General features: G+C 36.9%; 1 protein-coding gene across 10 annotated transcripts in view; it reads right to left on the reverse strand.

Moving 5' to 3' along the window:
• PKP4 (plakophilin 4) overlaps positions 1-13,258 on the reverse strand; it is a 101,695-nt gene that overhangs the window by 33,637 nt on the left and 54,800 nt on the right. For 7 of the 10 annotated variants that reach the window (XM_064514513.1, XM_064514514.1, XM_064514512.1 and 4 more), the window contains 5 exons: positions 11,256-11,290; positions 5,529-5,660; positions 5,183-5,373; positions 3,909-4,455; positions 995-1,186 (listed from right to left, as the gene is read on the reverse strand). In XM_064514513.1, coding sequence (XP_064370583.1) covers positions 995-1,186; positions 3,909-4,455; positions 5,183-5,373; positions 5,529-5,660; positions 11,256-11,290 — 1,097 coding nt within the window. The remainder of the gene's footprint in view (positions 1-994; positions 1,187-3,908; positions 4,456-5,182; positions 5,374-5,528; positions 5,661-11,255; positions 11,291-13,258) is intronic. The other 3 variants (XM_026108779.2, XM_064514508.1, XM_064514511.1) reach the window with 2 other exon arrangements.

The following is a 13,258-nucleotide window of genomic DNA, read 5'->3' on the forward strand; positions in this document are numbered from 1 at the left end:
TTTTCCAACTATATGCAAATTTTTCCTGAACAAAGCTAATAAGAGGAAGAATCAGGACTAAAGATGCTTTCAAAGTATTAAGCTTGGAGCTTCAGAAATACAAACATAAATCTTTCTGTCTTGACAGAGCTGATGTGGCAGTTTGTTTTTCCAAGGTAACTGATATTAAGTGAACCAGAAAATGGAGAATTTAAATTTCTAGTTAACTTTCCTCATTGTCACATTCTGACAAAGAGTTTGAAGTAGCGGGGACAGGATAATTGCAAAAGCCCTTGCCTCCTTCAATACCCAGTACTCTCAAAATTTGAGTTATGCAATAGAGTTGGTTAGTTAAATCACTCTAATATTTGGACAGTTTTTACAAATTGCTCCACTACACAACTTTAGTGATCAACCTTAAAAAAACAAACTGCATTGCAAAATATAATTTATATTTCTCTTTACAGAAAATCAGTTCTAATGCTAACTTTTTCCTTAAGCAGTTCATAATTTGTCAGTAAAGATTATATCAAATATCATAGGAATATTGTAGTTTCACTACATAATCTTCAAACACAGTATTTACTATACTAAAAACACTAATTACACTGCAAAAGATGTGGTAAGTAATTTAAGTGTGCAAGCTACAGTTTTACTGGACTGACAAAAAATGAACAAACGCAGTTGGTAAGAGAACGATGCACAAAGAATGCAAGAACGTGCAATAAAATTTGTGTCACGAAATGCTCTTTCCTTCAAGGTACTTGAGTGTACAGTATCAAATGGAAAATATTCTGACACCCTGTTGACACTCTCTTGCAAGCATCACAAAACCTTTTCAGTTGCTGCTGTTTCAGTCCTTCAGACCTAGCTTGTATTTCCCTTGATCTGCAGCATCTAGTTTCTCCTTGTAAACTGGCATTACATACCTCCCATTATTGCCACACGCTCCAGAAAAGCTCAAGTGAAGCTGTGGCACACATTCGGTGGAAGAGCAGCGGAGTCCTTTACGCACCTGACCCTGTTCGGTACAAGGCTGACTGGGATCCCTGGTGCAGCTCGATCGTCCCGTGATTTGGACTGCGGTACACGGGACTGTAGTAAGTTCTGCCTTCGTAGATAGGGGTGATGTGCAAGTCGGGAGACACAGTGGATCGCAGTTCTTGTCCTACTTGACTGTGTTGACTTGCATATGAGCTCCTCAGGCCTAAAAACAAGAAGATGTAAATATGTATACGCCCAGTATCAATTTAAAACAGTAAAGCAGTCATATGCAAACCTTTCTTCTTTTAGCCAAGAAAAAGTGTTAGCTATATCAAAAAAATTTTACAAGACATTAAATACAGACAAATACATTAATAGAGGATAGTATTAAACTACGGTCAAACATTTCTTCCTTAATCTTCTTTGCATTAATATTATTATAAGAGTAATTGACTAAACTATATTTCTTTGATTAGGTTTTGTCTATACACTGGTAATTTTTTAAGTTTTTCAACTCAATTTTATTCATAGCATCTCTATATTTGAAATAGTCTAGCATAAGAAACAAGCCCAAAGCCAATTATTTATTTTTTATTCAAATATCTAAAAAGATAACCAAAAAGAAACCATAAAAGAGTCAAAAATGTTGTGATATTTACTTAAGAAAAAAAATCCTTTAAAATATATAGCTTAAACTGAAAGTCCCTATTTTTCAGTGGTTCTGTTTAATACATTATTTCAGAACGCTTAAAAACTTTACCTGTTCTAACAATGTGAATAAAGCAATCTGCAGCAATGCGTTAAGGGCCTACTAAAACCATAAATAACAAGCCAGTTTGAAGAAAACTGAACATTAAGTTGAGATAAATACATTTTACAAAAGAGACAGCACTTTCAGAATCACAGCTATTTCAATATCTTCATTTCTGCTAATGAAGTAAAAATAAAAATGGGACAAGATCAATCCAGCTCATCAAAAATCAGCTATCTTTGATCTTGATTTTAATACAGAAACACTTGCTTAAATCTCAGCACTTATACAGATCCATTCAAATAATGTAATTGTAAAATTCTCTAGCAAATTAGAAGATAGCAAGCCTGGTAAATCTTCAAGAGTTTATTATAACTTTATGGGAAAAATTATTTATGATGTTTTTTGCATTTAACAGTGAAGTTCAGTCATCCACTGCCTTTATTGGCTGTTAAAATGCAAATGCATGTATTTTATTCCATTCACTAAATCCTTGTAGATTACTGAAGTTGTCTTGAACAGTACAAGCTGTCCCATTGCCTAGTATGTCTTCTTCCTCTTTTCCAAATGAGGGAATATTGGGACCCATTTCTTGTAGACAGCAGTCTTAAATTCTCCAGAGAGCCTAGCTTGCAGAAGGTTATTTGACTACAGATCAATTACAGCATCCTCACCATTCCAACCAGCACTACCAAGATGCAGCCTAGCCATGGCAGCAGAGCTCTAAGAAGGTGAAGAAAAGCCATTATAAATGTTTAAATAGCCCATGATATATTTTGCTCTGATGTAACTGCATAAAATTCTTTTTTTCCCCTTACCTTTTGCAAGTGGGTGGCAGCTTTCTGCTACCTCACACACTCCACAACCTCTCATTAAAAGCAACATACAGACGGGCATAAATATATACATTTATATAAAATCAAATGACTTCTTGTTGTCATAAATACTGTCCTTTTACTGCTCATTACTTTCATTTATGAATATGCTGAACAGCACAGGTCCTAACATGTCCCTGCAGACTCAGTTGGTGACATGCCCTCACTTTAAAAAAATCTTACCATTCATTTTTCCCCATATTGCTTATCTTCTAACCAGCTTCTTATTCACGGCAGCTCACCTTCTTCAAAGTGTTTTTTGTGATGGGTCTTAATGACATACTCTCCTGAACTCTAAGTAGACTATATCAATCTTCCTTTAATGAACTCCAACAGATTTGTGAAGCATGACTTACCTTTGCAAAAAAACATGCTGACTATTCCCTGAAGTATCATATTTATCTCTGCATTCAATGATTCTGCTCTCCTTCAGTTTCTACAAATCTGTCTGTCACAGATGTTGAGCTACCTGGTCTGGAATTTCCCAAATAGATCTGGAACCCTCCTCAAAATTTCAAGTTTTTGTCAACTTAAAACCGTACTAGTACCAAAAGATCGTGAGTGAGATATTGCACATAAAGTTAATAGTTCAGCTCTTTCACCTTTCACTTTCTTTAGAACTTGTGGATGAACACCACCTGGTCCTGATCATTTGCTACTGATCATTTTGTTGATCTGTTTGGTAGCCCCTTCCACTGACATTTCAATCGGGGACAGATCCTTTGATGCATCCCCTCTAAAGAAGGCTTCTAGACTGAACTTCTGCATCGTGAACAGACATACAAAATTGTGCTTTTGCAAATTGCATCTCAAATCCTTTTTGTCACTCTTCACTGAACTTGAAATCTTATATCCTTTCCCTTTCTTCTCATTTGCACACAACTTTACCTTTTTGAAGGATGGCTTTTTATTTTTAATATCCTCCCTTACAGTAGTTTTTTTTTTTAAAAAAAAAATTTTGTGAAATCATTCTATAATGCATGGCGTGCATTTTCTCTGGTCCTTCAATGTAGCATCTTTAATTACATACAACATGCAAATACTTTATGTTTCATCTGTCCCTCTCAGTTTTAACTTATCTCTGTCTCATTTGACTTAAATGCCTCAGCAGTGGACTTCCTGACTGCTGCTGATATTCACTTACAGTATCATTGACACATATTGTTGGACATAAGCATTTACAACTGATTTGAAGAATCCACGACAGCTGCGTCCTAATGCTACAACACTTCATACATAGAACGACGATTGCATTATTGGTTTTCTGCACTTGTAGGTTTGTACTGAGTTTTGAGCTGTGTCTTTACCTTTTTACTAACCTGTAAGGCTGTCTGGACGTGGAGGGACCATTCTCTCGTATATCTCGTACTGCTGCCCGTACTGTTCCATATCGTGAATTGTCCTTTGTAACGTTGTTCCCAAATGCTGCGGGACTGCAGTCATGCCAGGGCGTTTTGGGGAAGAAGATCCTAGCTGGGTTTGCGAGGGAGAAGCTACTCTGGCTTGGACATCAGTGAGGGCCAGAGGGGAGCCGATCCTGACCGACGTCGGGTACTGGGCAGCACCGCCGTTGGGATGCGACGCCTGCCTGGATATCCGCCGCGCAGCTGTCGGGGAGGCAGGTCGCTGGGCAGCATACGGGGATGCAGCCCGCTGCGCCGGCAGCGTAGTGGACGAATACGCGTTAGAAGTAAGGGCTCTTTGCTCGGTAACCGACGGAGAGCCATACCCGCTACCCAGGGACGTTCGCAGCGACCCCCGTGAAGGAGAAACACCTGTGCTGACCACGTAGGAGGGAGACTGCGCTCTGGATGGAACGGAGCTAACGCGTCTCATGGTTCGGTTGGCAGCAATATTTACTGAAGGCTGTTTAAAGACAGAAACAAAACGTTTGTTAGTTTTGCGTCATTCATTCTTTAAGTTTTCTTATAAAATATCTCACATTTCAATTCTTCACCTTTTTTCTAGCCAGAATTTCCTAGTATATAAAACAGTAATTTAGTATTAAAAAACCCTCCATTCCTCACTCTTCTTTGGCATTCTAGGTTAATGTAGTTATGCTTTCTTTAAAAACAAGCTACTACATTGGAAATTCAGGAGCAGTTTTGCAGAGAGTTCTGGTATAGCTAATAATGATTTTTTGATTACTACCTTAATATCAACCTGATTAATGAAAAAGGGGGAAAAAACAAGTGGTAGAAGGTACAGGAACACAAATACCTTCTTTCTTTAAGCACATGTTTACATATGGGCTAAAACGTAGGATATTTTGTCCAGTATCACGCCAAAACAATTTTAACTGAGTGATACTACCTTGATAGTATAATAGCAGCATACTCTGTAGTCAGGAGTCCTCAGAAGTTGTACTTAATTTCAGTTGCAGTAACTGAATCAGATCACATGAATGCTGATGTCAGTGAACAAGTCTTTTTGCCAGACATTTACACTTTTTAAGCAGTGAAGATGTTAATTAAAACAATGTAACTTAACATCATTAATTCCAGCCTATAGGAAGTGTAGGTCCAACTATATATCTATTGCCTTTAAAACTGTGTTACAGACAGTAGAAACGAGAGTACTATTTTGAGCATACCTGAACTAAAGCCTGTCCTTCAGCTCGTGAACTTCTCACCAAGTGGTTATTAGCTGTTCCAATAACGGAATGCTGTTGTCTGTTTTCTGATTTGCTCAAGTTTTGGCTGTTATGGAAACTGCTTACTTCCTGGTACCCGCTGTCAGAATAAGAATTCATTTGTGTTGAACTTCTTGAGTTACCTACAGACCCTGTAGATAGGAAGTCAGCATAGGAATAAATGCATTGCATACCTTAATGAAAACAAAGTGCTATATATTTAGATATTTATTGCATTCATGATTATATTACATTATTATAGAATCAATACAGAAACATTTTAGTATTTAAAATGCATATGACAGACCCTCACTTTCATGGAGAGATGTCTGTTCCGGAGAGTAGAGGTTCCCTTGCTCCGGTTCTGCTCTGACGTGATAGGCATTGGTATGAGCACTCTCTGGCACGCGGGGTTTGTTTGCACTGGTGGCTGGAGCATCTGAAAGAATAAATTAATTAGATAAATCCAATGTTACTTATGTAAGTTTCCTGCAAATTCAATAATAATTGTTTTCTCATGGACGCTCTAACGAAGTGCTTCCAACATGACATGTCTATAAACAGTCTGCTGGTAGGCATGTGCCACCTACCAAACTAACCAAAAAGAACTTATTATTAGCTCAACGTGTGAGGATCTGACTTCCTGTGCTTCTGAAGAAGTTCTACAACTCCCAGTTTTTAAATGTACTTTCCAAGCTATTTGGATGAAAAATGTAGCTGATTATCTAGAAAGTATGCACAATGTTTCTGCTCTGAAAAGCAACTGTACTGGAGTACACAGAGAATAGCTATCACTTTTTAAAACTGATTATAGTAATGCTACTGTTATCTCAATAGAGCTTCATAATTAAAAGGTTGGGTTGAATTTTATCCATACTTGTATATCATCAACAGAAATAATTATAAAATGCAAAATACTTATAAAATCTATTGCTATATCTTATGCAACCTAGTCTCTTCAAGCTGTTACGAGACTTAAAAATTTGTACTTTTACTCTAAATTTTTACTCCAAATTTTATGAATTTTTTACTTCATATACTACTTCAAAATGTTTGTTTTTAATGATTCCTACACATAACTTCAATTCTAAGAAAATCAGCTGAACTTTAGAAATAGCACAGGAAAATCTCATTATACATCAGAGAAAGCAAAGGAGACAGTAGGATATAAAGACATCACAACTGTATTATAAACAAATAAACAGGTAAACAGTGTTGAATACAAGGACAAGATGAGGATACAAAACAGTAAGAAAAAATAAGCTGAATCAAAATGATTTTGACAGAAATATTAAGCATTCAATTGTCATTATGTTAAGTTTCTATTGATAAAGAAACAGGCATCAGAGGTACATAGGAAATGTGGATTACATTTAAGGGTAACACCAGACATGTAAATTCTTGCTGAAGAAATAAATGAATTCACCCAAAGGGGAAACCAAGAATGATGTTAATGTTAAGAAGCAGTGGTCTAGTAAAAACTTCAGCGAGCAAAAAGAGCAAAAGTTTCCAAAAGCTGCAAGTTGTGGATGCCGGAGCCGGCCAAGTGCTCTTTGAGAGCGAACGTCACAGCGCGGTCGAGGAAGAGGAGACGCTGTTCGGAGCGTGTCGGCTTGGTGCCAGCGGCTGGGGAGGCTGACGGGAAACACGCTGAAATAAATTCTGCGCAACAGCTAACGAAATCTCTCTCCAGCTGCCAAAGAACGGGCTTGACACACTAGCTAGCAGCACTCAGGAACAAAAACAGATAAGCTATTAGATATTCTTTGTCACAGCAGTTATTGCACTATGCTTCAAAAAAGAATTCCAAAATACTGAGTATTTGTACCTATCGGGCCAAAAAGAAATAGTCTGACTTCTAATAATACATAGCTGTACACGCAACACTGGTCTAATTTGCCATCATGGAATATCCGTACTTAAGATGTTACTCAGTAACTGCTATTACAAGCAGTGCTGGAATACCATTCCAATACCAGATTAAAAAAAAATAAAAATCAGTATTTCTTATAAGCAGTCAGCAGAGTTATTTGACAGTAGTACTTTCTTAGGTCAAAACCATCTAGTAAATTGATGGTAACCAATTAATCAATCAATAAAAAGTATCATGACCAAATTAAAATAAGGCTTGATAAGAAATACCATTACACTGCCATTAATTTCACCGTGAGTGTCCCTAGAAGCGATGCAGAGGACCACATCAACCTAACTGACTTGCACAGCTCTCGTAGCACCAGCCTGGAAACAGACCGTGAGGGATATAAGTGGGTACTAAAACATTCTTTAGAATAAGAGTTCTGAGGATTGGACACTTAAATTATTCTCTAGTTATCTTCAACACCAATATTTAATCTTCAAATTTTTTAGTTAAAATAATACAAGACCTTGTTATTTTGTTTATTTGGTATTTTAAGACACTAGATCAAATTCAAACTGACAAACAACCAATTTCAGGAGAAACACATAGGAAGAATCAAATTCATCTGTGCAGTGCCACACATGCTCCTAACACAGAGGTTTGAACCAAAACCTTGGTTCGGTCACGCATTTGCCACCAAGCAAATGCTTTCACAATGCTAAAAAAATAAGATTGTTTGGGCTCTCTAACAAAGGCAAGAATGCACAACAAAATGACTTTTTGTCTCCCTATCTCTGTGTGCCACTATCAGTCAAGAGAAGAATGCCCTGAATAAAATAATAGCCTTTTATAAATTGCTGCTGATCTAATATTCTATTTATGAGCATCTGCAAAATAACATCATGTTATATTTCTGTTAAAAATTCTGTATAGTTCAACTGATGCATAAAGTACTTCCAGTTAAGGTCATCTTATCACATCATCCACTGATGATTTTTTGATATAAACTGCTAACTGCACACAGGAAAAAAAGATGATTTAAGGGAGAGTTTTCATTGATCTTTAGCTTCAGCATTTTTCAGATCATAGATGGTAAACCATCATCCACTGACATTCTTTAAAATAAAGCCTAATAGTAAACAAGTAAGCAAAATCTACCGTCCTCATACAATCACTACGTAAATGTGAACATTAAATTAAATGTATATCAATTTAAATTCTAAGCAAAATCTTTTCAAGCATACCCACTTCTGAGCAACTAGTCTAGGTGAGCCTTACTTTGGACACATACAGAGATCTGAGGAATTCTGGATTTATAGTAATGCATACACTACTAAATAGAAATACGTTTTTTTAAGGAAAAGCAATATATTTGTAACCTACTTTAGTTTAATATTAGCCCTGCTCTTCTCAAAACAGAACTGCATTCCTACACTTCTGGGCTTTGCTTCTTTCTCAAGTCCTACCATTTTGCAGACACTTAAGTTTCCCCTCCTCGTGGCGGTGTGTGCAGAAGATTTCTAAGGAAAAAGAAAACACGAGTGGCAGGAGAGACTTGAAGTATAAGATAAAAATAAGAAGAGATGGATAGATGAAAGGAAGAAGAAGGAACTAATGGAAAGTCAAGGAGGAAAAAGAAACAACAGACAATACGCTGCAGAAAAAAACTAAGGAGGAAACAGAATAAAGATGCGGAATGAGATGTAACACAATGGATGAGATGAAATCACTAAAATAAAGACTGAGATCTGTCAAAAGACATCTTTTCCAGTTGTGGACAGTCACTGGAAATTACAGGACCAAGAAAAATAATGTGAGAAGAAAAAAAGAGTTTTCAAAATGAAAGAATGAGCCAAACTAATTTCTGAATTACTTGAAAAAACAAACTTGGCTTTTGTTTAAAAAAAACATGAAAAAAAAGTTTAAAAAAACGTGAAAAGCACCACAGTGATCAGCAAAATTTAAATACAAAGGCAAGTAGTTTGTTGAAAATATTGGATTTTAAAAAAGGAAAAAATCTAATGTATGCCTTGACTCAGCTGCGGTGAAACCATGATGGCAACTGAAACCATGCGATTACAACTATTACACACTACATTTAAGAACTTAATGGCTAAATAAAAGAAAACAGGAAGGAGAAAGGAGGGTAGACAGTTTGAGAAACATTCTAGAGAAAGGAGCAGAAACCTCATGCTTCTGATTTGGACTGGCGTGATTAGCACTCAGTCTGAGAGTAAGTGCTCAGGCGCTGCAAATGAACAGCAGACCAGAAGAAAACAGAACAGCCCTTCATCTCTCAGAGAATTCTGTATTCCATCGTGATGCTGAACCACCCTATCTAACGTAGGAACTGGATCCAATGTTGAGGTTGGCTCTGCTCTGGGCAGTGAGGGGGCTGCAGGACCAGGCTACCTCCAGGGGCCCCTTCTAACAAATTCTTCTATAGTTCTGTGACATGTCACAGCCAGCTTATTTTTTCTCAGTTGACACAGGAATCCCTATCTTAACACAGCCCTAGATGGCATCTAAAATTGCCTAGTTTTCAGCGTATGGAAAGCTAAAAACAAAAGATATAGTCTTTGGGGTGATTTTTAGGGAAAGTAGCTGCTTATGAGAGTGCTTTTAGTCTTAAGAACCTTTAGCACCGGGAAAAGTAAACCTAAATAAGCTTATCTTTAATCTAGGCAATGATTCCTTACTTCTGGTATTATAACGTCTGCAATAGTAATTCAATACTAGAAGACAGCTGTTATGCAAGAAAAGCTTCGTATTGCAAGAAATACAATAAATGAATAGGAAATCATGGAAGCATAGTCAACTATTACTATAAAAAGCTCCACACTAATTAAATAGGAAATTCCCTGCCTCTTTTTTATAATTACGGTGAAATTATTTTCCGGTTTGAGATGGGCAGTATGTTTTAATTTTGAATAAGTGTATTATTTATTCAATTGAGCTATCATAATTTAAGATGGAATATAACAGCAACTTGCAGAAGTTAAGAAGAGTGTGCAGGCAGAATCCAAAGAATCCGGAATAGCCATAATTCCAAATACGCTCGAGTGAACAAGCGGATGACTAAGAGGTGTTGCTCTCTGTACAGCAGAAGCTGGATAGCTGTGAGAACGGCATGCATTCCTTACACAATTAAATGCTTTCACCACAATACAGAACTAAGTTAATAAACTCTTAGCAAGCAACCTAAAATTATAATTGCATTTTTATTACATCAAAACAGTTCTGCTTAACCTGATATTCTTTCAAGAGCACACAATTGCATTTGAGTAACATGATCCAATGCAAAAAGCAGTAAGCAGGGAATCAAGGTCCTATTTCGGGTCCTGCTGTGTGCTCTCGAGATGTTGATTTCTGCACATCCACTTCATCACTCTAAGCAGACTACCAACTGTTCAGAAGATTGACTCTTCAACCACTAAACGTTGTAATTGATGCAAAACCCTCATTAGCTAAATGCTCTGATCTGTGAAATTTGAAGGTCAGATTAGATTATTTTAACAGTCCCTTTTGGCCTATACACTTAAATGTTGCCTTTAATAAACAATCCCATCCACTTTCACCCAATATACTCAAGAGAAGAAAGATGTAAATGTACTGCAAGACTAATCTTTTGTTTGGAAAGTTCAAGTTATGCTGAGATACAAAAATAGAAAAATTACTCTCAGGAAAACCCTCAAAAACTGAAGGTTATCTCAGTCTAACTAAGAATATCTGTAAAAAGAATAATAGTCTTCAAGCTTAAAACATACAGTATTATTTTCATGACCCTTACCAGCCAAAGGGAAGACTCAAAAGTATTTTTGATTTAATTGTAAAGGAGACTTAACATACAGGAAGGCTTCTGTTACCATTGCATCTCTCACAAAAATTCAAAGGCACAATAAGGTGTAGTCCAGGCAGAAAAGTACCTGCAGTTACCTCTATTTAAGCCAAAATGTGCTTTTGCAAGAACAGATGAACACGCAAATCTCTTTATATCTGAGAAACAGTACATTAATGTTATAGTTTGGAAAAGATACTGGAAAAAGATACATATCACCACTACTGCAACAAAGTCAATGTTCAGTTTACTTCAAAACAAGCAATAAATGCCAAAAAAATAAAGTTTTGGGGCCTTAAGGCACTAAGATGGCAGAAGGTACCCATAAAAGAACATACCTGATGATCTCCAAGGAAATGATTTCTCAGTAGAGCTGCAGAAAGGAAAAAAAAAGTCACAAAAAGGAACCTGAACCAAGTGGCTAGTTTGGATTCTTTTTTAAACCAAAGCATAGAAAACTGTACAAAAAAACAGTAGACAAAGTTCCGATCCCCCATGTAAATAATACTCCGCAGCACCTTACACCTGAGAATTTAACCTTTGCGTATTTAATTTTTCATTTTGTATTGCACATAGGGAATTTACTGTACTGCAAATCATCAAGAGACACAACCTATCCGCAGAGCACGACTTGCGGCACGCGCTTCTTATTCCAGGTGTGGTGACACGAACAGAGCGTACAGCAGAACCGGCCACACGCTCACGCGCGTAGGATTAGCAGGTTCTGCGACCGTGAGCTCTGTCGTGCCACTCCAGCGCAAAGTCAGCTGCATTAGTTTAAACTATCTGCAGTGCTATACTTTAAACTGGGGTTAAAACCAACCCAGATTTGGCACAACACAGAACCTGCTAAGGCATTTCAGAGAAGGCCGATGGAAGGTAACAAACAGCAGTTTCTTAAACTATTGCAACGCTCTCCGCCGAAGACCGTCAGACTGCACTAAGACGGCACACAAGCCGGCCAGCCTTGCAGGACAGCAGAGGCACCGAGACGTGCGTGGAGCCCTGCACTGAAGCCACCGCACTACCCTCACCTGGTCCTTCCAGGGCAGCAAGGGGACGAACCTCAGCTTTTGCACAGCCTTGGGATAAAGTTCTTTCAATCTAAGTTAAAGGTATTTCTCATTTCTAGTACACCATCCACTGAATGCAGCTACTGCATTAACTTCGGAATGTCTTTTCAGCATATTTTGGGGATTGTAACCATGCCAAAGTAAATTTTGTGCAACTTTATCAGCTTTTGGCTTGCAAGCTGAACCTTGTACTTATCTCATTACAACCTTTAAAACTATTTCTGCTGTCAAAAATTCAGGAGAAAAAATTGTACCAAAATTGGCATTGAATTCAACAGGATTTGTATAAAAGTGAACAAATTATAATTATCCAAAGCTGAGTTTTGCCTGTTAGTCAATCTACATGCATATTTTACTGCGTATGACCTTTACTCTTTACTGAGTAAACACATCAAGACACGATGGGTTCTTAATCAACTACCATAAGCCTATTCATTAATACTTTGCTCCACTGAAATTAAGAAATATGAAGGCTATTTGACAGATGTTGTGAATACTGGTCCAAGATTCTTAATGCTACCTGAATATCAAATTATACACAGTGCACCTTCTCTTACTTTCTTTCTCTGACTTTAAAGAAACTCAATTTCATATACTGAGATGACATCGTTCGGTGGTGCTAGCAAAAAAAAAAGTGCTAAGCATATAGAAATACTGTAGTCTTGTATATACAAGATTTAAAAATATATTATATATAAATATTATACATTTTTATAGATATAATATATACTTTATGTATATAAATATATATACATACACACACGTGAAAATGTATCTCTCTATCAGACACATCTGGCTAACTGAAATTCTTTATATGTACAGGATTTATGAAAGGTAAAAGTTGCCCTGACTATAGGCTAGAAGTAGACAACTACTCCATAAACAATTAAGCCAGTTAAGAAATTGATTTAACTTATTTCTTAATAAATTATTTTTGTAAGAAGTCCAGTGTCTACAACCTAGTGACTTAATCATCCAGTTTTCGTCACCTTACTTCTTGAAGTTACCAAATTTTTCAGCTTTGATAAGCACGTCTAATGCATTTTCTTCCATTCTTTCATTAAAAACCAAAGTAGTCAGATACTGCCCTACCACTGAGAAGCTCTGCTGTCATTAATTTAACTTGTCATGCTCTCTATTCCCGATATTAATGTGTAATCTAAAGAGTCCATACATTTTGCACAGCACTTCTAAAAATACTTAATTTTAGCCTGTCTTTATCCTTGAGAAAGAATTAGATTAGTAGGGTAGACATGCAGAAATGATAC

Source organism: Dromaius novaehollandiae, chromosome 7 (assembly GCF_036370855.1).
Source record: "Dromaius novaehollandiae isolate bDroNov1 chromosome 7, bDroNov1.hap1, whole genome shotgun sequence".
Classification (NCBI taxonomy): Eukaryota; Metazoa; Chordata; class Aves; order Casuariiformes; family Dromaiidae; genus Dromaius; species Dromaius novaehollandiae.